Below are 26,267 nucleotides of genomic sequence, written 5' to 3'. Positions count from 1 at the left end.
TCTGTGCAAACCCTAATACGTACTCCTTTTTAAAGCATAAAAAATCTTCCATAAAGCCAAATAAATGAATAACAACTTTATAGGTTGAACACGACATTTCATCATTATTATTTTCATATTGCATGTGGAAAGTGACACATTAATTCTTCATAACCCTTTTCTTTCCCTCTCTTTAATTTGTCACATTTATAGTCGATTCGTGATAAGTCATGATATTATAAGCATATAATTAATTAAAACATGAATGCTCATTTTCTTTCTCTCATTTTATAGGCAGAAACTTGTGTGAGACGGTCTCACAGGTCATATTTTGTGAGACGGATCTCTTATTTGGGTCATTCATGAAAAATTATTACTTTTTATGCTAAGAGTATTACTTTTTATTGTGAATATCGGTAATGTTGACCTGTCTCACAAAAGACTTACTCCATTTTACGAATTTTGGATTTTTTGTATGTATTTATCGATCAATTCACGATTTTATTCTACTAATTTGCATTTTGTTTTATCAAAAACTAATTTATACGTGCACAATGCATGCAAATTATCATAAGATTCTAATGATGTGTATGTATATTTGTACGTATACACATCTCTAGAGCTGAAAGTTTACAATACATATACATTGGATGCCACTTTGGGGGACGCGGTTTCGTATAAAATCTTTAGGTTAATTCTAAAGTTAAAGGATAGAGTACATACATTCATATGATATAAAATACAACTCTATTTATTGATAAAATTTTAATAAACTTATGCATGCATTTCATTTTTACAATAGTTTTGATTTGTTCACCGACAATTCCTGTGAGTTGGGAGATTCTGAATTTTTTTATTGATAAAAGGGCACTTAGTTTTGATAAACCCAAGATTTAAAGCTGCTTAATTATCTTAATCAATAAACTATGGTGTAAAATTTCTCAAAATCAGTTGTCTTTATTCCCTTTAATTAAAAACTACGTTTATTCACTTGATTACATGCGAAAAGAAAATAATAATAATTTTTAAAAAAACCCTTAACAGATATAAATACATTAGTAGTACCAAGTATATATTTTTTTCTTAAAGATCTAAATATATAGGGGCAGACCCAAGAATATTTATTTGTGAGTATCGGTTTGGCTTACGATGTATTTATAAGCCCTTGAACAAACGAATATTTCATAGATAGCCGCCACGGAATTTCATTAATAATAGGCCATTTTGATCATTTGGAACAACTCGATGAATTTAGTAGCTCATATTAAGATGCCCTAATCAAATGACTATAGATCGAACCTACCCAATTTTTACAGTACGCTAGTTGGCTGTTCATGGTCTAGCTATACTTACCATCTTCTTTTTGGGGTCAATATCAGCAATGCAGTTAATTCAACGATAAAACTAATCCAGAATTATAGAGCTATGACACAATCAAATACGAATGAACAAAATGTTGAATTGTATCGTACTGGTCTCTACAGGGGATTATTACTCATTTTTATACTTGATGTTTTGTTTTTCAATTATTTCTTCAATTAGGAAAATGAAAAAAAATATAATTCTAGGCATTAATGTATTAGTCAAAATGTTTTATTAAAAAAACAAGTATATGTCTATAAAATTAATTAAAACTTGATATTCACAAATTTCAATACAACTAGGCCATTAATTCTTTATATATGAGGGAAGCCGTCGCGTCCCTAAACAACAATTGAGCAATGATCCATTTTCAGAACAAAACAAAAAAACTAATAAAAAATATATAAAGTTTTAATGACCTTCAATATTTGTATCGTTTTTTGTAAACATCAAAACGAAACAAAAATACCTAAAAAGTTAAAAAAAAAAAAAGAACAAATATAATAAGAATAAACATATAAAGACGACATAGCAATCATCATGGTGATAACTTTCATGCAGGTGAACTCTTTACTTTGAGGCTGGCCTAGCTTGCATTGGTATACATTGGCTTCTTCTATCTGACGAAAACACTGCAGCCTTCCTTGGGTTACACTTCTTTTCCCCTTTTTTTCTCCTTCTTTTCTCTCTTCTGTGCTTTTTCTATCTTGGGTTTTGTTCAACAGTTATTTCAGTTTGAGCCAAGAATTTGGATAAAGATAGAAAAGGGACAATGTATGTGTATACATGGTCCCTATTCGCTTGTATGAACAGACTTAAAGAAGTGTTTCGGATAGCAATGATTAAGGCAATGATCTCTCTCTTTTGTCCTAAAACTCGAAAAAAGAAAAAAGAAAAGAATTATCCGTGATGATGATGATCGTCATCAGGGTTATCGGGATCAGGCCAGAAGGTGGAGTACTTCAACCATTCTGCCTCCTGAGTGTTTGCCATGGATGATTCCTGAAATTCCAACAAAAATATGATAATTAGACTATATGACCTAATGGTTGATTTAGGCGTTCTTCGGTGAAACCGAACTGTGTGCAAGTTTTATTCGGGAGCGATTAACATGTTCGAATCTCGATCTTAGCTCAAATCTAAGTTAATATTCATGTAAGTTTGAACTAAGTAATAGCGGAAAAGTATTCATGATATCTAAACCTAGTACTTCAGTTTCCTTTTAAGTTACAAGGGATACCTGCATTTTTAAGTTCTAACATGAAAAATTACAATTTTAGTACATCGGACATGACTTGATGCGCCGAACACCACATCAGGACTCCGATTAAAAGTGATTAAAGGTAAAACTTATTGAGACAAAACTGCAATGTGATTATTTATAAGACCGAAAATAAAAAATGACGCAAGATAAAGAACCATATAGAACCATAAAATTAATTTTGAATATATACCTAAAAAAATTGAAAGGAATTTTCAAGCCATTTCGGCTGCATGCATGTGAATTCTCTCTTCCTAGGATGCCATATGAAAAAGTTTTTGGGTCATTCTCCTTCTTGTCTTTTACACCAATGCTTCCTCGTAGATTTAAATAATAAATTGTATATAGATTTAGCTAAATTGTTCTATTCTAAAGTACATCTAAGGAGATTTAGCTGTCATCTTCAATCTTTATAATATTCCTTTATATATTCTTTGTGTAAGTAGTTAAAATTGAGAGCAGCCTTACAAAAGAATTATCTCACTAAGTTCCATTTCTTCACTTTTATTTATTTGTTCAAAAAGTAGAAGAAAGGAGGATTCTTGCAGCAACTTCCACAATTGACGGCTTTTAGTTTTACGATGTTCTATTTATGGTTGCATGGATATATCTTGCCTAACATGCATGTGATAAGACCCAATCAAATAAAGTTTTCATCAAAAGAATTTAAAACAAAAAAAAAAAAAAAACGAAAAGGGTTTAAGGAGAAGATAAATAAAATGAGAGATCAATTACATGTATAAATGTGATAATATTTATGTTGTTTTTTAATCCCAAAGTTTTTTGTTCAATGAAATATATAGACTAGCTAGGAAAATTTGAATATTTGACCTTGAAAATTCGAAATTATACTTAATTAATTATTGGCTTTTATAGGTTTTGTGATAATTATGAAAGTCCAATTTAAAATTAGCAATCCAAATTCCAATGTCAAGATTCAAGAACCTTAGGTATAAGCTTGAGACAGAATTAAGGTACCTTTAATATTCTAGGTTATTCTATTCAATATTACATTTATAAATTATTATTAATATTATTATTATTATTATTATTAATACTACTACTACTACACACACATTGATGATATAGGAATTAAAAGAGAAAAAACCGACACGGTTTCAACTTCAAAATTGGCAAGTCAAAATAAAATGTAAGAACTGGTGCATTATGAGAGTTAAAAGTGACTAATTAAAGGCAATGCTGGGAAAGAAGATACAGCAATCTAACCCAAAATTTTTTTGAGATAAAACGGGAAAACAAGAAAAAGAAAAACGCGTATAAATCCTCTAAGTATAGTTTGGCTAGTCTTATATCGAAATCTCTCCTTATCATAAAATAATACTCCCTTTATCTAAAAAATGGGTATAAATGTATCATTCACGAAAACAATTAAATTTAATTATATAAATTTATTTTCATGTACATTTTGTAAATATTGCTGCAATATATTCAATTTATACATTACTATTCATATGTTTATTTTCCAACATGCAAGTGATACCTTTTCGCATTCCATGATTTAATCTCTAAGTAGTTGTGGTTTAGACAGAGACACACACACACACACATATTTAAGAAAGCATGCATTTTAGGGTCAAAAAGTTGAAGAGTTCAAATACATACTTCTTTGATGTCAGTTGAGGTGCAGCCCATAATGAGTTCCTCTAATCCAGATGCAGACCTTCCTCCTATTTTATGATGTTGTTGTTGCTGCTGCTGCTGCTCACAGAATATAATAAATAATTTTTAGTTGTGACAAAAATAAAAACATAATCATGTATATGATCATGTACTGTCTGCAAAAGATAGGGACTTTTAAAGTCAACAATATGATTATTTATTTGTTAGCCATATAGCTGGCATTCAAATTTCTTATCACTTCCCGGTGAGTACAAAATACAAACAAAGTTATGTGATAAAACAGGTTAGATACTGATTAATTTCTTTTAAATGAATAATATTTCTTGTTAATTATTAGTTTAACCTCAAGCCACTAAACATTTATACTGATGTTGTATATAATAAGAACAGAAAAAGGTATATGTGAAAATGAAAGCAAGATTGTTATTTTCAGTTTCCGAAGAAAATCGAACTCAAAAGTGCCTCTTACTCGGTTGTTTATTTTTAACGCAAGAGCTTAGATATATCTAGAAAATGATGTCTTCTCTCTTGACTAATGATTTTACTGCTGATCTAACAGTATTGAATTCGAAAAAGAAAAAGTATGTAACGAGGCTGGATATTCGTGATTTATATATTTACTTGTGTACCTGTGTTTATACAAAGTTTATATATGTAAGTGTACCTGGAAATTTTCATTCGGTAGCATGATCGTTGGAACATGGAAGCAGTTATCTTGATCAAGAATAATGCTGGAAGTGTGATGCATTACTGGTGGAGGTGCTATAATGGCAGAAATGGAATGTGAAGGCCTGCTGACGTGATATGCTGTAGCTGCTGATGCTGTTGAGATTTGATGATGCTCATGGCTCATGTGAATCATGTCACGCGCTTCGCATGTGCCACTTTGTGCCTCCCTTCTTATTGAAGCCTCTCCAATATTTCCAGCCTGAAATATTAATCATCTAAATTAAAATCTGTTTATTTTAATTTGGTTTTAATAGTTATCATTACAGGTCTGAGACCTCTCAGTAATGCTTCATTCGTTTGTCACATTATGGACAGACAAAAGAAACATGGTCATCGTGTAATGTTATATATAGAAGGAAATTAAAATGCATTATTATATTTGTAGATTAATTTTAAAAAGTGTTGGTAATGTCCAAAGATTATAATTAAGAGACATAAAAATTGAATTAAGAATTATAAGAAATTCAGAGGGAGAATTACAATACGGTATCACAAAATGCTGGTGGTGATGAATCATGAATGCAAAAAAAAAAAAAAAAAAAGTAAATGACACAATGAATGATTTCATCTGAAAATGTTCACTAATTTGTAAGTATATATTCTCTTAAATAATAGCTTAATATGCTAATTAATGAAGTGTTGCTATACATACCTGATCATCAAAGGGTTTTCTATAAGGAAGAAAGCTAAAATGATCAGCTTTCAATTGCTGGATATGATCTATAGCACTATAACATGGAATAGGTGCACCAACATTTACAACGGCAGCTGAAAATTCGTCTCTTTGGGGGATCATTTCCTTATTAGAACAACTCCCACTGCCACTTTCTTTCTGGCTATTTGGCTCGACGTTTAACCCCTCGCCTAAAACGGCATTAACACTACTTTTCTCCGTAGACCAGTTGCATTGCCTTGGTTGTGTCTGATAGAAAATCTTGGAAACTACAAGTTCCCCTTCTCTTTCTTCTTCATGTTGGCCTAAATGGTATTGATGCATCACCCAATTCGTTTTCTCGGGCTTTCTGTTTTTTCCAAAGTTTGTGTACAAGACCAAGATTTTCTTGCACCCTTTTTGCTTGCCATTCACCATGACTGGTCTGGTTTTTCCTGTCTTATGCCACCGCGTTTCGCCACCTTGTAAGTCGCATTCGGTTTGAATTTTTCTTCTTTTTCTTGTACCGGTTGTGTAAGCTTTGGAGGGTCTATGGAAGAAATGTCTGCTAAGTCCATCTCTTGTCACTCCTAGAAAGAAAGAAATTAAATCAAAGTTAGGTTTATTTAGGTGCAACAGAATCTTGAAAGTTAAATTTCTTTGAAGTGAAACTTGGAGAGACTATTAAAAAAATAAATAAAACAAACCATAGTCAGAAAAATTGTTTATCTTCCAAGAAAATATCGTAGTAAAACCTATCTACTTGAATCATGGCAGATTGAGCTACCGTATCCAATACACACACTAAATGAAATAAAATGAAAATTTATAAGATTTAAAAAATAAATTATATTGTGAGAGCAGTTCAGACCTGGAAGCTTTTCCGGATGTGTATAACAAATCCCATCTTCACCTTCAATAGTAGGAATAAATTCATCAATTAGAGGATGGGATATTGATTCTTTTCCTTCAACTTTTGCTTCAAGATGTTCTATCAATTCTTGATCCGTCGGATCAAACTTTACTCCGGCCGGTAGGCCTACCCAATCCTGCAACAAAACCCAGTTATTTCAATCACCAGAACTGAATATAACATGAAAAAAGAGAGGAATCGGAAAGACTTAAAAACCATAAAATCAAAAGCAAAAAGTATATTTAACTCTCATATCTTGTTTTTAATTATTTAATAACTTTCCGAAATCTTGCTAATGAAGACAAGAATATATTCAATATTTAGAGAAATTTCGAGTACCGGCTTTCCTTCGAGCTTGTGTCCACAACCCGGGCAGTGTTTGGATCCACATAGTTGATGCTCCTCAAGCTTCGCATCTATGAGATCAGAACTGCTCACAGATCCCAACTGAGTACCCTTGTTCATGGCTCAAACAAACACCTCCTCTCTTTATAAACTACGTATTCATCAGATTATATATTTGTACTTGTATATTAATCTTAACTCCATAAATTAAGAACCTCAACCCAGCTTCTTGCCCAATGAAAACTCTCAATCTCCTCAGCAAACTATCTAAATATCAAGAAAACAAAACATCACTTGACCATTCATGTACGTGCAGATGTATCTTACGTTACACATAAAAATACCATCTTTTTCGAAAATAAAAATAAAAAATCAGCGACTACATAAATCCATGGGCATGGAACAAAGAAAAAATTGATGACCGTATGAAAATTCTTGGATTTCTTGAAGAAAGTCTTTAAAACTAAAAGGTTACGAACGAATCAAGCTTCAAAGGGAAATGAAATATTACGAAAATATAATATATTTAAAATATAGACGCTAGAGAGGTTAGGACAAAATCAAACAGAAAGAGAGGAAGGTAAAAAGAAAGAAATCAAGGGGCTTTAATCACACAAAAAACGCCAGAATTCTGCAACTTTAACTGAAGCAAGTAGTGAGATAAAGGAAAAGCAAGTTGCCCTATATCATACCTTTAGCAACTCTCCTTGCTAAATTTGTAGACTGTTTTGTGTGTGTTTTAGGTGTTTGTGCGTGAGAGAGAAAGGAGGAGAAGAGAGATTTTGGATTGGATTTTTTAATTCACACGCCTTTGTATGTGTATATGTTGGAGTCTTCTTGACTGGTAAAGCAAAAGCGAGAAAATGCAAGGGCCTTGGTTGTTACTTAAGAATACACTCAAAAGCACAGCAACCCCAACTGTTTTTTACTTAATCTGCCCAACCAAATTTAGTCTAACAGAAAATACATTTATTTTGGATATGTTTTCGTATTCAAATGTTTGAAAGAACCCATATATGATTGCAAATAAAACAAATATTTTTTTTATTATTATAAAAAATATTGGTGGCATGTGTACTAATTTATAAATATAAATATTGTATACATACGCACCCCAAAAAGGAAACTCAACTTAGAAATTTGGATTTGCCCAATTGGCTGATTGAGCAGTCATCGGAGGAAATCGGCTGTTGCGACTATTCGCGTGACAACAGATGAAGCCCTAATACGATGATGTATGAATTATGGAATATGGTTAATAAAATAAGTAGGGTCCCGTCAAATCTTTCGAGACGACATTAGAAGTTGAAAAACCCCTCTATGTTATATGGTATTACATATTATGTATATTTGCTATTGATTATTAAAAATTTGTGATATACATAAAATACGTCACAAATTTTCTATTTAGTATTAAAAATTGTAGATGATTGGTCCTATCATTGACCCCAAATTTCTAAAACAATAAAATACGGTGTAGACATTTTACACCAAACTTTAAATTTTGATACATTCCGAAATCAATTCAAATAATTTTGATGTGTAATAATAATAATAATAATAATAATAATAATAATAAACCGTGACAAAAAAAGGTAAATACTAAAGAAAAATATAAGAACAGGAAAAGAATGCCAAAAATGATAGGAAGTCACATGGGTTTTGAGCCGTGGAGTGCTGATCATGATTCTTTGCCATCAATGTTTACACAATGTGTAGGAAAGAGATGGAAAATTAATCACTCCAATCCTTTGTTTTATTAAATTGTATTTCCTTTTTTTCATATATTTATGTAAAAACATTAATATTTTTTACGCATGTAAACGAATTGCATATGTTATCAGTACTAATTATTAATTCGATACCTAATTTTTTAAACTCATAAAATAAAATGTTGAAGTATATATATTATATAAATGGGAATATGTAGTGAGCAAGGCTGGCCTGCTGGAGAGAGGATATAAAAGAGAGGAGGGATATAATGTTGATTGATATTCAAGGCAAGTGATCAGCAGTAAACTCGATGGACCACCACCACACTCTGTCTATTTTTTAAATTCCAGCCATTTTTTTAATAGTGTATATTCAGAAAATAACTAAATAAAAAGTCGAAATTTTGTTAGTTTTTGTTGCATCCTTTTTATACGGTCAAGAATAAATGATGAAGCCTTCGGATCAATGTTTATAGAGAACACATTGGAATGAATATTGTAATTGTTCATATGTCTTGATTAAAAGGAGCAAAGAATTATTTGAGGCCCTTGAAGAAATTAATATTTATGGTAAAAAAAATATGGAAACAGATTATATTATTTTTTGACTTCATAATTATTTTATATTTGCTCATGCAATTATTTTGTTATTCGATGCATAAATCATAATATTATGTAATATACATATCATCACCGATACATACATAAGCTAAAAAAGTCATTGGATTATAAAGATTATATATTGATATAGTTTTTTTAGTACAAATGAGAGGGAGATTCGAATCCCAGTCCAAATATATATATATATATATATATATATATATATATATATATATATATATATATATAACACTATTAATTAAAATGGTTAAAAGTGGTGAACGATATTCTTTAATTGGAATAATTAGTACTAGTCTTGGTTAAAAGGACTGGAGTTGAATGTTGACTAATGGAGTAGAGCCCACATATGGTGAGAATATTGTTCCAATATTACTCGTCGTTTGTAGTCTATTTTTCAATAAATAAATCAACTTGGCATTCCGTGCATGCGAATAATGATAAACATAAAAATTGTGGTGTACCAACCAAAGATATGGAGTGGACAACCATTTGACTTTTTACACACACATTCATATATAATATTCTCTTTTCATCATATATATTCATCATCTCAAGGATATATATTATATTCCTATTAAACTAAAAAATTTGATACCTTTTGGACCATATTCTGAAGAAGCTCATTTACTCAGAAGTTAGAGCTCATTGTAGGTTGAAATATGGAGTGTTTTTTGCTTAATTTTTGTCAAATGTTTTTAGATAAATTTTAATGTATGTAATATAGCTTTATTCTGTCACATTACAATATAGGAGATCTTCGATGTCATATAAACAATATTTGATGGATTTATTGACTTCTAGCGCGAGGAAAAAATGAAAAAAAAATTGATGTTACTAGATGAAAAACAAACTTTGACGTACATGAATAAAATCCAAAACATAATTAACAACTTACAAGACTAAAATTCAAATTGTTCCTAATAAAATATAACGAATACCTGAATATATTTGGGATAGAATAATAATAATAAGTTTGTCTAAATTTCTACGGTAAATTTTAAAGTGCAATCAAAGTTGGGAAATAAGATTTGGGCGAATAATTATTTCCTGTACTAATTTTAAAAATACCAATATGTGTGTGTGTGTGTGTGGATAGATAGATACGTGGGAACGTGTTAACGTATCACACATACGTAGATACCGTTTGATAATGGCGGCCGGCGAAAGTCATCACCCAATTGTAGAAACCAAGATTCGGAAGCAACGAAGAGTGAAGACGGAAAAACTATAGTCGTCTAACAATTCAATGGCATAGTTAAATGCAGGTGATAAATTTACATGCATGATTAATCACTGTTGACGATAAAATACACAACTAAAATACATACAAAAAACGTATTTCTTTATTCTGAAATATGTAAATTAAGCTACTTCGATTTTACGCAAAAAAAAACTCATGAAAATGCAAGGAGTGGACTTTTTCAACATGTGTGTATGCCTGAGTGTGGCGTAGATTGTACACAAAAAGGTGTTTTGTTCTTATTGGAGGACACGAGATTGTTATAATTGAGTGAACCTGAAACCTCGTTACAAATTTTATTAAAAATGGATTTTGCAAGTGAAGAAAACGAAAAGCGAGATGAAACACAAATATCCCATGAAAGTTTAGTTCGCTTTCTTGGCAGGTAGACATGAGTTGCGGTGTGGTTTGTCATTTCACTAATTAATGTGGTTAATTTGGTTATGATTAGGCATGCAATATAACTCATCATTAACCCAAAAAGCCACATGCAAAACATTCTATGCCCCCCGATTTACTTTTTGGGTCCTCACTCGATCGCCATTGCAATTGTCTCATTTATTTGCTAGCTTCATTAATTTACATGATTATGGTCAATTATATTCTATATATATTTGGAATTTTGGAGGACACTATATCCAACCATTTCTTTGTTAAAGGAAAAGAATCGGATTCCACACGACCAATCACACTGTATTTATATCTACACCATAAGAACTCGGTCGGGCTACAAAATTTACGTGAGACATATGTATATACTAAATAATCCAATTAGCAGAGCCGATATACCATGTAAAATATATTGCTTTTTATGCCAATATTATTTCTCAATTTAATTATGGGTCGGATCAATCCATCTCACATATATAGAACCATAAGACTGTCTCACAAAAGACCTACTAATTTATTTATACATGTGATCTAATATGCTAAAAAATATGTAATCGCTAAATTTCATATTATTTATTATTAGATCATTTTAAAAAGTAAGAAGTAAAAGCAACATTTCATTGTAATGATCAAAGGTCGGTATATGATTTTTTAGGGTGTGAAATATCCTCCTGAATTGATTGAAAATGTTAGAAGTATAAACTTTACATCGATATTAATGTAACAAGAATTTGATCATAGGAGTCAATTTCATTTCTTTGCTTAAATTGTTTATATATTTTTTAAATGTGACATAATTAGCGATATCTGATCCTATTGAAAAATTATTTATTTATTGTACTCTTATATGGATTAGTATTTCATATTTATAAGTGGGTTTGTTACCCCGGTTTGAATACTTTTAATCGATTTCCTTGACAATTTGAAACTTTAACAAATTTTATTTTTTAAAAAATAAAAAAATTACTTTCTTATTAAACACACAAAATTTACATTATCAAGAAAATAAATGCTGTCGTTTATAAAAATAATTCAACCTTGTTTAAATATTAAATATATAACTTTATTAGAGTTTCAAATTAGTTTTTCTAATATTAGAATCAACTTATTTAAGATATCTAACTTAATGAATAATTTATCTATTCAGTTTCTAAACATACCATAAAATTAACGTCGTCGTCTATGTATGTATGTATGCATGTATTACGCACATAATAAATGGAGGAGGGGTTCTAAATAATGAGTAGGTCTCTTGTGAGACGGTCTCACGAATATTTATCTGTGAGACGGGTCGACCCTATCGATATTCACAATAAAAAGTAATACTCGTAGTATAAAAAGTAATATTTTTTCATGGATGACACAAATAAGATATCTGTCTCACAAAATACGACCCGTGAGGTCGTCTCACACAAGTTTTTTTCCAATAGAATTGGATGCAAGTACCATTAAGTTGGGTAAGACTTTTAGTCCAATTATGTTGTTAGGTTAATCTAATTTGAATATTTTGGTTAGGGTGTGCAAAAACTGAAACCAAATCATCAAATTAGAAAATCAAACTAAACCGCTAGTTTGTATTGATATTTAGTTGATCACGATTTGAATTGTTCTAATTTAAAGTTTTGATTAAACAAATATGAAACATACCGAACCAAATTGATTTTATAAATATATAATATTTTTTTAGTTATTATTTAATTTTTAGTTTACATCATCTAGGGCCTAAGGAATTCTTCAATAAATAGTAATTACCCGAGTGGAGATGATAAAATTTTTTGCTCTGTTTTACCAATATCTTGAGCTGTTAACTTCATCGACACAGTCTTCAAGAAATGCTCCACAGGTTTCCTATGATTCTAAAGCAAGCAAACACAACACAGACAACTTGATAATCTCTGCTTAATATACATAGACAGCATAAACATAAATATCATACAATAAAATTTATCGAATCTGTTGAGAATTACAGTAGGCCAATTAAAGACTATTTATCCCGTGTCCGTGGACTGTAAATTGAACCAAAAAAATCTTATTTAGAGTGGCCTATATCTTTCTTCAGTGATCCATCTGCCTTTAGTTTTCGTTGAGTAGCATATCTTGTTGGATCCAATTCCATAAGATAAATAGAACAATCCAGTTTAATGCTCCTTCAAAACCAAATAAAAGCACATAATAAATACGATCAGACAATTTTCGGGTGTTTGTGATATATAATTGAATCGTTGAAATGACTATCATCTGCTCATTGTACATCAGTAATCTTACAAACAGCAGTTTTGTTGTTTCAGGTTGAGAGGGACTACGGTGATAAAGTGGATATCATTCAATACTTCTTAAAAAATTGCATCGTAATAGAATTTTAATATATATATATTTCCAATTAAAACAATTGAGTAAAATTTTATTAGTTTTAAAAAGAAAAAGGATAATATTGTTATAGGAAAAATGGCGGCATGGCCCATCAGTGGATCCTCGTCACTCCCATCGAAGCAATTCACTTGACTTTTTGTTCACTCCTTTCCTCACCCACTTCTGAATTCTACGATCCTCGATCAGGGACCACTCAGACATCTAGATTCCATTCGCGGAATCATTCCGCTGTTGATGCCGTTTCTAGTTTTAATTCAGATTTTGCTTTCGGTTCTCGATTATCTCCTGGTTGTGGGCAGTTGTTTAGAATTCACTACACATATGGATTCGACTTGTGATTTTCTGATTTTGATTTCGAGTCCCGATTCATCGTTTTTGTCAGCTGGGTTTTAGCTTCATTTGATTTTCTCCCCAATTCGTGGGTAGATTTGACCTGATTAAATCGATTCAGTGGGTTTTCGTGATAATTCGTGTCGCTATTGATTGCGATGAAGATCGAGGAATTGGATGATTCTATGGACGGTGTGTTGGAGAGAAGCTACGGTGATAACAGTGATAGTGATAAGGAAAGAAGGCTGATCCCGGTCCGGGTCGATGCCAAAAGGGCTTTGGTCGGGGCTGGGGCTCGGATCCTTTTCTACCCGACCCTTTTGTACAACGTCTTCCGGAATAAAATTCAAGCTGAGTTCAGGTGGTGGGATCAAATTGATCAGGTACAACACAGCTTCATGGTTTAGGGATCAGTCTCTAAAATTCTCCAGTGTGTTTTTTGGGATTTGATTGTTGAGGTAGTAATTTTGTCAAACCTGGTTTTGTTTGAGTTGCAAGGTTGCTTTAGTCGACTCTGGGAAAGAAAGAGGATTTTTTTTTTAATTTCCTTTAAAAATAGTGATGTTTTATGCTCTTAGGTCTTTTTATTCGTATTTATGTGCGTAACATTAAATTTGCGTGCCTGTGATCGAAGCCAGCGGATTCTCATATTGAAAGTAAAATCACAAAATCTTTGATTTGAGTCTGATGCAAATATGCAATCTTTGTATTGCGACTTTTTGTGCCGATGGTGTAAAAATTAGTTTAATTTTTTAAGAAATAATCTCTGGCATTTTCCAATGTTGGGTTGGAGAAATGACTGATAGTGGCTGTCTCTTTATGACCGCTCGATATGATGCTTACTCAGTTGGGTTTGAGATTTATATAATTTCGTTTTCAATGATATCCTTATCATGGCGGTTACCAAATATTTATGTATTTTGCGTTAGATATCTAAACTGAAGATATATGTCTAAATATTTGCATTTGTGACGAGTATTCAGTTTCTCCTGCTTGGAGCCGTTCCATTTCCAAAGGATGTACCTCGGCTTAAGCATCTTGGAGTTGGTGGTGTAATTACTCTGAACGAGCCCTATGAAACTTTGGTACCGGCATCTTTGTACCATGTAAGTTATTTATCTCTTGCTTGACTTTGGATGTTGGTATTGTGTGAGTCTGTGAGGCTATGATTATTCTAAGGCCTTTTTCTTATAAGCTATCATACATTTATGTTTAATTTATATGCGTTTACAGTTTTTTTGCCCTAAACGGGTATCTGTTTTATGTGGCAATTTTACTTCTAAAATATTTCTGTTACGGAAAACTTTGGTGTGTTTTTACAATTAGAAGTCTTCCATCATTTGTGTGGGATGTTCCGTCCGGTCCCTTGTTCAAATTGACTTCCAAGCATTCTCTTTCTCACTCAGTGTTCTATTCTTACTCACACCATAATGTTGCATTATTATTTCAGGCTCATGGAATAGACCATCTTGTAATCCCAACCAGAGATTATTTGTTTGCTCCATCGTTTGTGGACATTAATCGAGCTGTAGATTTCATTCACAGTCAGTGGTTTTCTTTTCACCATTTTCCTTATATCCGCTTTATGTCCTGTAATTATACCATCCTCAACACTTTCCTTTCATTTAACACTGGTCGTAGAAAATGCTTCTACTGGTCGAACAACCTATGTGCACTGCAAAGCTGGACGGGGACGAAGCACAACCATTGTCCTCTGTTATCTGGTTCTGTTCTTTTTTCTCCACAGAATATGATAAGTAACAATGGCAATGTTGGACATTCCTGACACCTTAACATGATTTCCAGGTGGAATATAAGCATATGAGTCCTGTGGCCGCACTTGAATATGTTCGGTCTAGAAGACCCAGGGTGCTATTGGCCCCATCCCAGTGGAAGGTATACACAAAACCCGTGCTAAATTGCCCAGATATGAGAATTTAGGGGAGGGGGTGGAAACAGGTGTCACGAGGTTGGAGTCCTTGCAATTGACATTGTGCATGGTGGGTTTTGCTAGAACCATGACAAGTGTACGTGCCGTACGAGAATTATTAACCCAAGTTGTTGGAAGAGTTGATCGCACATTGTCATAAATGCATTCCTTTGTCGCTGCGTTTTGACGTTGGAAGATTACTACAATGTGACCACCAGAGGGTCGTGGTGAGAAAATGGAACATATATTTTTAGGGAAGGTTGAGACATAACATGCAGTTGTAGAAAATCACATAAAATCTCAAAACTTTTTATTTGTGAGCAGAACGCCCCTTGCACCCTTTGCTGGATCCACCTCCTGCAAACTGTATTATTTTCTAGTTATTAAATCAAATTACAAGATTCCGTGTCATGTGGATGCTTTAAAACTCGTAGTTGCTTGCTTTTCCAGGCAGTTCAAGAATACGAGCAACAGCGGATGGCCTCGAAGGCGATGTGTACTTCAGGAGACGTTGTGCTCATTACAAAAGCCGATCTTGAAGGTTATCGTAGCCCCTGCAACGACATCTCTGGCAAGGAGCTGATGGCCATACCCAGAATATCAATGTCAATGCCTATGATGGCTAAGTTGTCTTGCCTCTTTTCATCGTTAAAAGTTTCAGGTAGCTGCGGACCGATAACGAGGCAGCTGACAGAGGCTCGTGCTTGCTAAGCTTGGAGGGGAGCATATCTTTGCATACAAGCTAACAAGAAAAACGTCCATAATCTCTTGCGGTAAATGATAAGAATATAAATAAACAGAAGAGTATACTTTTGGTGACCCATCTGACGGTTGTACATAACATGGGTCGGGTATGATTTGGTGCTTAATTTGTATATAACTACAAGTACTACTATTTCATCTTGGATCCTTTGCTCGTATACTGATTTTGTGAAGTCGGGTCTAATCCATGGATTGGATCCGAATATTTCTTCGGTTGCCTGGTCAAGTAGAGTTGGACTTAGGAGAAGTGTGTTTGTTATCTTTGTTTGCTACAAAACAGACATCATATATATTTTTTAATTTCTGTAAAAATAAAATCATCCAATTCCTAATAATGAATTGCAGGTAAGTAAGGTTACCTTCTCGAGTGACAATGAAATAAACAATCAAATTTTGAGTTGACAAATATTAAAAAAATTAGTATATTACAAGGTTGACCTATTTTCAGTTTGGTCGTTAAAAAAAATCAAATTACATTTATGTTGATGTAAATATAATTTTGTTTTAAATTTGTTAATGAGATAAGGTGGTTTAATTTAGTGAAGAAGAATCTTAAAAAAGGAAATTTAAGTACATGTGTTATTCCTCATTGCACTACATATTATTAAATTCCGCGAATCTGCGCAAACCCTAATACGTACTCCTTTTTGAAGCATAAAAAAATCTTCCATAAAGCCAAATAAATGAATAACAACTTTATAGGTCGAACACGACATTTCATTATTATTATTTTCATATTGCATGTGGAAAGTGACACATTAATTCTTCTGTAACCCTTTTCTTTCCCTCTCTTTAATTTGTCGCATTTATAGTCGATTCGTGATAAGTCATGATATTATAAGCATATAATTAACTAAAACATGAATGCTCATTTTCTTTCTCTCATTTTATAACATTTCAAATTCATTGATTTTGTGTGTGTCTCTCTTTTGCGAATTTTTGATTTTTTACATGTTGTCGGTCAATTCACGATTTTATTCTATTAACTTGCACTTTGTTTCCTATTTTAGCCCTTTCTGACTGGAATCCTAATGTGTCGTTGGAAAGTGCTTACGTTAAAAAATATGCTGATTTGGCACGGGAAAGGTTGACATGTCTGGAGTCATGCCAAAACTCTATTGAAAAATGACTAAAAAAGAAAAAATATGCAAGTCGCAGGTGGAATAAAATTTTGAATTTGCCGATTATAATATGACCAAAAATGAAAAATGTGCAAGTTACATCACCAGAAATGTTATTTTCCGACTTGTAGAATGACCTTGATACAGTCACAAAATAACCATATCGGTCTTAATCCATAAAATCATTGTAAATTTTAATAACAGCAAAATTAATATATCACTTGGATAACTATTTTATTAATCTTAAGAAAATAATATAAAAACATCTCTAAAGTTCTTATTTTATTAGAATCTCTAATTTATTTACAAAAATAGCATTGCCACATTGAAGAAAATGTGCACAAAAAACTAATTTATTTGTGCACAATGCATGCAAATTATCTAATGATATGTGTATGTAGATTTGTATGCATACACATCCCTAGAGCTGAAAGTATACAATACATATACATTGGATGCCACTTTGCGAGACGCGGTAATTTCGTATAAAATCTTTAAGTTAATTCTAAAGTTAAAAGGAGAGAGTACATTCATATAATATAAAATACAACTATATTTATTGATAAAATTTAATAAACTTATGCATGCATTTCATTTTTACAATAGTTTTGATTTGTTCCCAGACAATTACTGTGAGTTGGGAGATTCCGAATTTTTTTTATTGATAAAAGGACTCTTGGTTTCTGATAAACCCAAGATTTAAAGCTGCTTAATTATCTTAATCAATAAATTATGGTGTAAAATTTCTCCAAAAGGCAAAAATTTATGTGAGACGGTCTCACGGGTCGTATTTGTGAGACAGATCTTATTTGGGTCATCCATGAAAAATATTACTTTTTATGCTAAAAGTATTACTTTTTATTGTGAATATCGGTAGGGTTGACCCGTTTCACAGATAAAGATTCGTGAGACACTCTCACAATAGACCTACTCTTCTCAAAATCAGTGATCTTTATTCCCTTTAATTAAAAACTACGTTTATTCACTTGATTACATGCGAAAAGAAAAAATAATTTTATAAAAAACTTAACAGATATAAATACATTAAGGCTACGTTTGGTTTGGAGGATAAAATAATGAAATGATTAAGAGAGAAATGATAAAAAAAAATTATTGAAGTAGATAATGATAAAATAATATTATGTTTGGTATGATTGTTAAGAATGAGATAAATACTAATCTTTTGGTGAATTGACGAAATTGTCCTTCCAGTTTTGTGGCGGCGGGCGGCGGCGGAGGAGTTGGTCGATGGTGGTTGGCCGGCCAGAAGCCGGCGGGCGGCGGCGGGCGGTGGTGGTCGGCCGGCGGTCGGTGGAGGGAAGTGGTTGTGAATTTGAATTTAGGATAAGGGTAAAATTGAAAAAATAGGCTGGATTAAGAATGGGATAAATAATCCTAGGGATGAGGAGTGATTATTTTATCACACCTAATATAATCTAATCATTTATAGGAGGGATTGGCTTGGTTAAATAAAAAATGTACCAAACATGTGATTAGGTAGGTTAAAATAAAAATAAACCTACTTAGTCATGCAAACCAAACACTGCCTAATAATAATTGGCTGGAAAAAGATCAAATCTGGGATGTTATGAGAATATGTGATTAAAGCAGTATTAAAGGGCACATAATTATCATACTAAAAGAGATTAACTTAAAGATCCGGGCCCAAGAATTGGGTCAAGCGAAATGGATGTGGAGGAACAATTTTTTCCCGAAAAATTACATATAAAACTTCCTCTGGTTGGGTCAAGCGAAAGGATGTGGAGGAACAATTTTTTTCCGAAAAATTACATATAAATAGTTGAGCAATGATCCATTTTCAAAACAAAAAAAAAATTAATAAAGTTTCAATGAACTTCAATATTTGTATTGATTTTCGTAAACATCAAAATGAAAACAAATTATACAAAATACCTAAAAAGTAAAAAAAAGAACAAATATAATAAGAATAAACACATAAAGATGACATAGCAATCATCATGGTGATAACTTTCATGCAGGTGATCTCTTTACTTTGAGGCTGCCCGGTCTTGCATTGATATACATGGCTTCTTCTATCTGACAAAAACACTGCAGCCTTCCTTGGCTTACACTTCTTTCCCCCTTTTTTCTCCTTTTCTCTTTTCTGTGCTTTTCTAACATGGGTTTTGTTCAACAGTTATTTCAGTTGGAGCCAAGAATTTGGACAAAAGAGAGAAAAGGGAATGCATGTGTAGGCTTGATCCCTATTCGCTTGTATGAATAGAACTTAAAGAAGGGTTTCAAATAGCAATGATTAAGGCAATGATCTCTCTCTCTCTTTTGTCCTAAAAATCGAAAAAAGAAAAAAGAAAAGAATTATCCATGATGATGATGATCAGGGTTATCGGGATCAGGCCAGAAGGTGGAGTACTTCAACCATTCTGCTTCCTGAGTGTTTGCCATGGATGATTCCTGCAATTTCAACACAAAATAAGATCATTAGACCATATGAGCTAATGGTTGATTTAGGTGTTCTTCGCTGGAAGCGAACCGGGTACAAGTTTTATTTCGGAACGATTAACATGTTCGTATCTCGATCTTTAACTCAAATCAAATTCATATAATTTTGAACTAAGTAATGTCGGAAAAGTATTCCTGATATATAATATAATGCATAAATTTCCACTTAAGTTACAAGGGCATACATGCATAATAATAATAAAAAAGATTCAACGTAATTTTCAAGCCATTTCGGCTGCATGCATGTGAATTCCCTCTTCCTAGGATGCCATAGGAAAAAGTTTTTGGTCATTGTCCTTGTTATCTTGTACAACAATGCTTAATTGTATATAGATTTAGCTTAATTGGTCCATTCTAAAGTACATGCATCTAAGGAGATTTAGCTGTCATCTTCAATTTTTATAATATTTCTTTATATATTCTGTGTGTAATTAGTTTAAATTGAGACCAGCCTTACAAAAGATTTATCTCACTAAGTTCCATTTCATCACTTTTATTTATTTGTTTAAAAAGTGGAAGAAAGGAGGATTCTTGCAGCAACTTCCACAATTGACGGCTTTTAGTTTTACGATGTTCTATTTATGGTTGCATGCATATATCTTGCCTAACATGCATGTGCTAAAACACAATCAAATAAAGTTTTCATCAAAAGAATTTAAAACAAAAAAAAAACGAAAAGGTTTAAGGAGAAGATAAAGAAAATGAGAGAGCAATTACATGTATAAAATGTGATAATAATTATATTTTTTTATTCCCAAAGTTTTTTGTTGAATGAAATATATAGACTAGCTAGCAAAATTTTAAATATTTGACCATGAAATTCGAAATTTACTTAATTAATTAATGGTTTTTTATGGTTTTCGTGATAGATATGAAAGTCTTATTTAGAATTAGTAATCCAAATTCCAATGTCAAGATTCAAGAAACTTAGTTATAACCTTTTAGTATTCCTAGTATACAGACATAATTAAGATACGTTTAATATTCTAGGTTATTCTATTTAATATTACACATAGAAATTGTTTTTATTATTATTACTCAGACATTGATAATATAGAACTACAAGAGGAAAAACAGAAACGGTTTCATCTTCAAAAGTGGCAAGTCAAAATAAAATGTAAGAACTGGTGACATTATGACAGTTAAAATAGTTCTACAAAAATTTTGAATTGGTTGAAAACTTCAACATCCGTAAATATATAACCAAATACGATTCTATATTTTGTTTGACAGAAAATATTTAGTCCTAATTTATCACATTGAAAGGTATAAGAAAACTGACTAATTAAAGGCTATGCTGGGAAAGAAGATACGGCAATCTAACCAAAAAAAGAAAGAGATAAAAGGGGAAAAAGGAAAAAGAAAAACGCATATAAATCCTCTAAGTATAGTTTAGCTAGAGATATATTGAAGTCTTTCTCCTTATCATAAAATAATACTCCCTTTATCTCAAAAATGGGTATAATTTACAACACAATTAAATTTAATTATTGCTGCAATTTATCGATTTACTTCAATATATACATTATTAATCATATATTTATTTACCAGAATGCAATTGATACCTTTTTCATTTCATGATTTAATCTCTAAGTAGTTGTGATTTACACACACACACACCCATATATATAAAAGCATGCATTAAGAGTCAAAGAGTTAGAGATTTCTAATACGTACTTCTTTGATGTCAGTTGAGGTGCAGCCCATAATGAGTTCCTCTAATCCAGATGCAGACCTTCCTCCTAGTTTATGCTGTTGCTGCTGCAGCTGCTCACAGAATATAATATAAAATAATTTTTAGTTATGACAAAAATAAAAACATAATCATGCATATGATCATGTATTGTCTCCAAAAGATAGGGATTTTTAAAGTCAACAATATGATTATTTATTTGTTAGCAATATAGGTGGCATTCAAATTTCTCAGCACTTCCCGATGAGTACAAAATACAAAGTTATATGATAAAACAGGTTAGATACTGGTTAATTTCTTATTAATTATTAGTGTAATCTCAAGCCACTGGACATTTATACTGATGCTGTATATAATAAGAACAGAAAAAAGTAGACGTGAAAATGAAAGCAAGATTGTTATTTTCAGTTTTCAAAGAAAATCGAACTCAAAAGTGCCTCATTTACTCGGTTGTTTATTCTTAACGCATGAGCTTACATTTCTAGAAAATGGTATCTTCTCTCTTGACTAATGATTTTACTACTAACCTAACGGCTAACAGTATTGAATTCCAACAAGAAAAAGTATGTAACGAGGCTGGGATATTCGTGATTTATATATTTATGTGTGTACGTGTGTTTATACGAAGTTTATATACATAGGTGTACCTGGAAATTTTCATTCGGGAGCATGATCGTTGGAACATGGAAGCATTGATCTTGATCAAGAATAATGTTGGAAGTGTGATGCATTACTGGTGGAGGTGATATAATGGCAGAAATGGAATGTGAAGGCCTGCTGACGTGATATGATGTAGCTGCTGATGCTGTTGAGATTTGATGATGCTCATGGCTCATGTGAATCATGTCACGCGCTTCGCACGTGCCACTTTGTGCCTCCCTTCCTATTGAAGCCTCTCCAATATTTCCAGCCTGAAATATTAATCACCTAAATTAAAATCTGTTTATTTTAATTTGGTTTTAATAATTATCATTACAGGTCTGAGGCCTCTCAGTCATGCTTCATTAGTTTGTCACATTATGGACAGACAAAATTAACATGGTCAGCATGTCATGTTATAGAAGGAAATTGCATTATTATATTCGTAGATTAATTTTAAAATGTGTTGGTAATGTCCACAGATTATAATTAAGAGACATAAAAATTGACTTAAGAATTATGCGAAACTCGGAGGGAGAATTACAATACTACTGTTTCACAAAATGCTGGTGGTGATGAATCATGAATGCAAAAAAAAATGTACACTTTGTAAGTATATATTATCTTAAATAATAGCTTAATATGCTAATGAAGTGAGAATTTTGCTATACATACCTGATCATCAAAGGGTTTTCTATACGGAAGAAAGCTAAAATGATCAGCTTTCAATTGCTGGATATGATCTATGGCACTATAACCTGGAATAGGTGCACCAACATTTACAACGGCAGCTGAAAATTCGTCTCTTTGGGGGATCATTTCCTTATTAGAACAACTCCCACTGCCACTTTCTTTCTGGCTATTTGGCTCGATGCTTAACCCCTCTCCTAAAACGGCATTAACACTACTTTTCTCCGAAGACCAGTTGCATTGCCTTGGTTGTGTCTGATAGAAAATCTTGGAAACCACAAGTTCCCCTTCTCTTTCTTCTTCAAGTTGGCCTAAATGGTATTGATGCATCACCCAATTCGTTTTCTCGGGCTTTCTGTTTTTCCCAAAGTTTGTGTACAAGACCAAGATTTTCTTGCACCCTTTTTGCTTGCCATTCACCATGACTGGCCTGGTTTTGCCTGTCTTATGCCACCGCGTTTCGCCACCTTGTAAGTCGCATTCGGTTTGAATTTTTCTTCTTTTTCTTGTACCGGTTGTGTAAGCTTTGGAGGGTCTATGGAAGAAATGTCTGCTAAGTCCATCTCTTGTCACTCCTAGAAAGAAAGAAACAAAATCGAAGTTAGGTTTATTTAGGTGCAACAGAATCTTGAAATTTAAATTCATTGAAGTGAAACTTGGAGAGACTATTAAAAAAAACAAACAAACCCTAGTCAGAAAAATTGTTTATCTACCAAGAAAATATCATGGTAAAACATATCTACTTGAATCATGGCAGATTAGGCTACCATATCCAACACACACTAAATGAAATAAATTGAAAATTTATAAAACAAAAAAATTAAATTATACGGTGAGAGCAGTTCAGACCTGGAAGTTTTTCGGGATGTGTATAACAAATCCCATCTTCACCTTCAATAGTAGGAATAAATTCATCAATTAGAGGATGGGATATTGATTCTTTTCCTTCAACTTTTGCTTCAAGATGTTCTATCAATTCTTGATCCGTCGGATCAAACTTTACTCCCGCCGGTAGGCCTACCCAATCCTGCAACAAAACCCAGTTATTTCAATCACCAGAACTGAATATAACATGAAAAAAAGAGGAATCGTAAAGACTTAAAAACCATAAAATCAAAAGCAAAAAGTATATTTAACTCTCATATCTTGTTTTTAATTATTTAATAACTTTCCGAAATCTTGCTAATGAAGACAAGAATATATTCAATATTTAGAGAAATTTCGAGTACCGGCTTTCCTTCGAGCTTGTGTCCACAACCCGGGCAGTGTTTAGATCCACATAGTTGATGCTCCTCAAGCTTCGCATCTATGAGATCAGAACTGCTCACAGATCCCAACTGAGTACCCTTGTTCATGGCTCAAACAAACACCTCCACTCTTTATAAACTACGTTTCATCAGATTATATATCTATACTTGTATATTAGTCTTAACTCCATATATAAATTAAGAACCTCAACCCAGCTTCTGCCCAATCAAAACTCTCAATCTCCTCAGTAACCTATTTAAATATCAAGAAAACAAAAATCATTTGACCATTCATGTACGTTCAGAGGTATCTTACGTTATACATAAAAATACCATCTTTTTCAAAAAAAGGAAAAAAAATCAGTGACTACATAAATCCATGGACATGGAACAAAGAAAAATTTGATGAACAAACGAAAATTATTGGATTTTTTGGAGAAAATTGATTCCAATCTGTAAAACTAAAAGTTTACGAATGAATCAAGCTTCAAAGGGAAATGAAATACTACTAATATATGTTCAAGAAAATATAGACGCGAGAGAGATTAGGACAAAATCAAACAGAAAGAAAGGAAGGTAAAAAGAAAGAAATTAAGGGGCTTTAATCACAGAAAAAACGCCAGAATTCTGCAACTTTAACTGAAGCAAGTAGTGAGATAAAGGAAAAGCAAGCTGCCCTATATCATACCTTTAACTCCCTGCTAAATTTGAGACTGTTTTGTGTGTGTTTTAGGTGTTTGTGCGTGAGAGAGAGAGGAGGAGAAGAGAGATTTTGGATTGGATTTTTTAATTCACACACCTTTGTATGTATGTATGTTGGAGTCTTCTTGACTGGTAAAGCAAAAGCAAGAAAATGCAAAGGGTCTTATTTGTTACTTGAGAATACACTCAAAAGCGCAGCAACCCCAACTGTTTTTTACTTAATCTGCCCAACCAAATTTAATCTAACAGAAAATACATTTATTTAGGATATGTTTTCATATTCAAATGTTTGATTTACTTGAAAAAGAACCAATTTATGATTGCAAATAAAACAAATTTTTTTATTATTATTATAAGAAATATTGGTGGCATGTGTACTAATTATAAATATAAACATTGTATACACACCCTAAAGAGGAAACTCGACTTAGAAATTTGGTTTGTCCCAATTGACTGATTGAGCAGTCTTCCTTTATATGCTTAATTATTAAAAAAAATCGATCAATTTTTTTATAAAAAAAAAAAACTCTTGACGGACTTCGAATTCGATATGTTCTTGAGAACTTATACAGATTGTGTACTAAGTAGAATGTTTCTAATAAAAAAATTTATATTTGTCCTCTCACATGGAAATCCTTCAAGCAGTATCGATGGCATGCACAAGAACGTTTTTATAATCGTCCTCTCATGAGAAAATTCTTCGAGCGGTGTTAATGTCATCGGAGGAAATCGACCGTTGCAACTATTCGCCTGACAACAGAGGAAGCCCTAACATGTTGTGGAATGAAATCCGTCTTAAAACGATAGTTGTCGCGCGTTTGGTTAATAAAATAAGTAGGATTCCGTCAAATCTTTCAAGATTACATTAGAAAGTTTTTTATCAAAAGAAGTTGAAAACCCCCCTCAGTGTTACATGATATGATGTAGTATATATATCATTATCTATCAATTTGTGATTTTCATAAAATACATCACAAATCTGCTATTGAGTTTTAAAAATTGTAGATATTGGTCTTAACAGGGACCCCAAATGTCGAAACAAATAAAATACTGTGTAGACAACGATAATCCAAAAATTATTGAGAAAAAAGTGGGACATTTTACACCAAACTTTAAATTTTGATATATTCCAAAATCAATTAATATAATGTTGATATGGAAAAATAATAATAATAAATACACCGTGCCAATATTTACTTTCGTGAGCCTAATTTTCGAAATCTAAGCTGTTTAAAAGAAATAAATCAAATATTTATTAAGAAATAGAGAACATTTAAAAAAGAAAAAGAAAAAAAAAAGGTAAATACTAAAGAAAGCTATAAAAACAGGACAAAAAATGATAGGAAGTCACATGGGTTTTGAGCTGTGGAGTGCTGATCATGATTCTTTGCCATCAATATTGTTTACACAATGTGTAGGAAAGCGATGGAAAATTAAATCACTCAAATCTTCTGTTT

The 26,267-nt window shown here is 32.2% G+C and overlaps 3 protein-coding genes across 10 annotated transcripts; 1 reads left to right on the top strand and 2 right to left on the bottom strand.

Annotated features, from left to right (window-relative positions):
* Positions 1 to 1,984: 1,984 nt before the first annotated feature.
* LOC142546108 (NAC domain-containing protein 75-like) lies at positions 1,985 to 24,934 on the bottom strand. Of its 4 annotated transcripts, none has more exons than XR_012820418.1 (7): positions 24,091 to 24,371; positions 23,711 to 23,888; positions 22,847 to 23,436; positions 22,180 to 22,443; positions 21,517 to 21,609; positions 19,499 to 19,791; positions 1,985 to 2,047 (listed from the first exon to the last, which is right to left on the bottom strand). XR_012820418.1 is itself a non-coding variant. In XM_075653622.1 (7 exons), exons 2-7 carry the CDS (start codon positions 24,214 to 24,216, stop codon positions 19,696 to 19,698), a joined length of 1,347 nt encoding a protein of 448 aa, XP_075509737.1. In that variant the 5' UTR covers positions 24,217 to 24,361; positions 24,797 to 24,934; the 3' UTR covers positions 19,191 to 19,695. The 4 variants fall into 4 exon arrangements, 3 of the variants coding, with proteins under 3 accessions (XP_075509737.1, XP_075509740.1, XP_075509741.1); XM_075653622.1 differs by lacking the exon at positions 1,985 to 2,047 and adding an exon at positions 24,797 to 24,934 and having other exon boundaries at positions 19,191 to 19,791; positions 24,091 to 24,361; XM_075653625.1 differs by lacking the exon at positions 1,985 to 2,047 and having other exon boundaries at positions 19,191 to 19,791; positions 21,517 to 21,606.
* Positions 2,043 to 7,741, bottom strand: LOC142546106 (NAC domain-containing protein 75-like). Of its 5 annotated transcripts, none has more exons than XM_075653618.1 (7): positions 7,575 to 7,741; positions 6,877 to 7,149; positions 6,496 to 6,673; positions 5,625 to 6,214; positions 4,908 to 5,171; positions 4,226 to 4,324; positions 2,043 to 2,343 (listed from the first exon to the last, which is right to left on the bottom strand). In XM_075653618.1, exons 2-7 carry the CDS (start codon positions 7,000 to 7,002, stop codon positions 2,242 to 2,244), a joined length of 1,359 nt encoding a protein of 452 aa, XP_075509733.1. In that variant the 5' UTR covers positions 7,003 to 7,149; positions 7,575 to 7,741; the 3' UTR covers positions 2,043 to 2,241. The 5 variants fall into 5 exon arrangements, with proteins under 5 accessions (XP_075509733.1, XP_075509732.1, XP_075509734.1 ...); XM_075653617.1 differs by having other exon boundaries at positions 6,877 to 7,145; XM_075653619.1 differs by lacking the exon at positions 7,575 to 7,741 and having other exon boundaries at positions 4,226 to 4,321; positions 6,877 to 7,567.
* LOC142546109 (phosphatidylglycerophosphate phosphatase PTPMT2-like) lies at positions 13,294 to 16,484 on the top strand. Its single transcript, XM_075653627.1, has 6 exons — positions 13,294 to 13,928; positions 14,529 to 14,651; positions 14,996 to 15,089; positions 15,187 to 15,269; positions 15,352 to 15,441; positions 15,926 to 16,484. Exons 1-6 carry the CDS (start codon positions 13,704 to 13,706, stop codon positions 16,184 to 16,186), a joined length of 876 nt encoding a protein of 291 aa, XP_075509742.1. The 5' UTR covers positions 13,294 to 13,703; the 3' UTR covers positions 16,187 to 16,484.
* Positions 24,935 to 26,267: the final 1,333 nt, after the last annotated feature.

This window comes from Primulina tabacum, chromosome 5, assembly GCF_025594145.1.
Source record: "Primulina tabacum isolate GXHZ01 chromosome 5, ASM2559414v2, whole genome shotgun sequence".
NCBI classification, from domain to species: Eukaryota; Viridiplantae; Streptophyta; class Magnoliopsida; order Lamiales; family Gesneriaceae; genus Primulina; species Primulina tabacum.
The sequence above is the reverse complement of the archived record's forward strand: the minus strand, read 5'-3'. Positions and strand labels throughout refer to the sequence as shown.

What these genes read in the sequence shown, in the direction of transcription:
- LOC142546108 (XM_075653622.1), bottom strand. Translation starts at nt 24,216, where the DNA reads ATGAACAAGGGTACTCAGTTGGGATCTGTGAGCAGTTCTGATCTCATA. An exon ending in GAAAACCCTTTGATGATCAG is followed by an intron (nt 22,444 to 22,846) that starts GTATGTATAGCA and finishes TTAATATTTCAG; the next exon opens with GCTGGAAATATTGGAGAGGC. An exon ending in TCCCGAATGAAAATTTCCAG is followed by an intron (nt 21,610 to 22,179) that starts GTACACCTATGT and finishes ATATTCTGTGAG; the next exon opens with CAGCTGCAGCAGCAACAGCA.
- LOC142546109 (XM_075653627.1), top strand. Translation starts at nt 13,704, where the DNA reads ATGAAGATCGAGGAATTGGATGATTCTATGGACGGTGTGTTGGAGAGA. An exon ending in AGCTGTAGATTTCATTCACA is followed by an intron (nt 15,090 to 15,186) that starts GTCAGTGGTTTT and finishes CACTGGTCGTAG; the next exon opens with AAAATGCTTCTACTGGTCGA. An exon ending in CCATTGTCCTCTGTTATCTG is followed by an intron (nt 15,270 to 15,351) that starts GTTCTGTTCTTT and finishes CATGATTTCCAG; the next exon opens with GTGGAATATAAGCATATGAG.
- LOC142546106 (XM_075653618.1), bottom strand. Translation starts at nt 7,002, where the DNA reads ATGAACAAGGGTACTCAGTTGGGATCTGTGAGCAGTTCTGATCTCATA. An exon ending in ACATCCGGAAAAGCTTCCAG is followed by an intron (nt 6,215 to 6,495) that starts GTCTGAACTGCT and finishes CTTTCTTTCTAG; the next exon opens with GAGTGACAAGAGATGGACTT. An exon ending in TACCGAATGAAAATTTCCAG is followed by an intron (nt 4,325 to 4,907) that starts GTACACTTACAT and finishes ATATTCTGTGAG; the next exon opens with CAGCAGCAGCAGCAACAACA.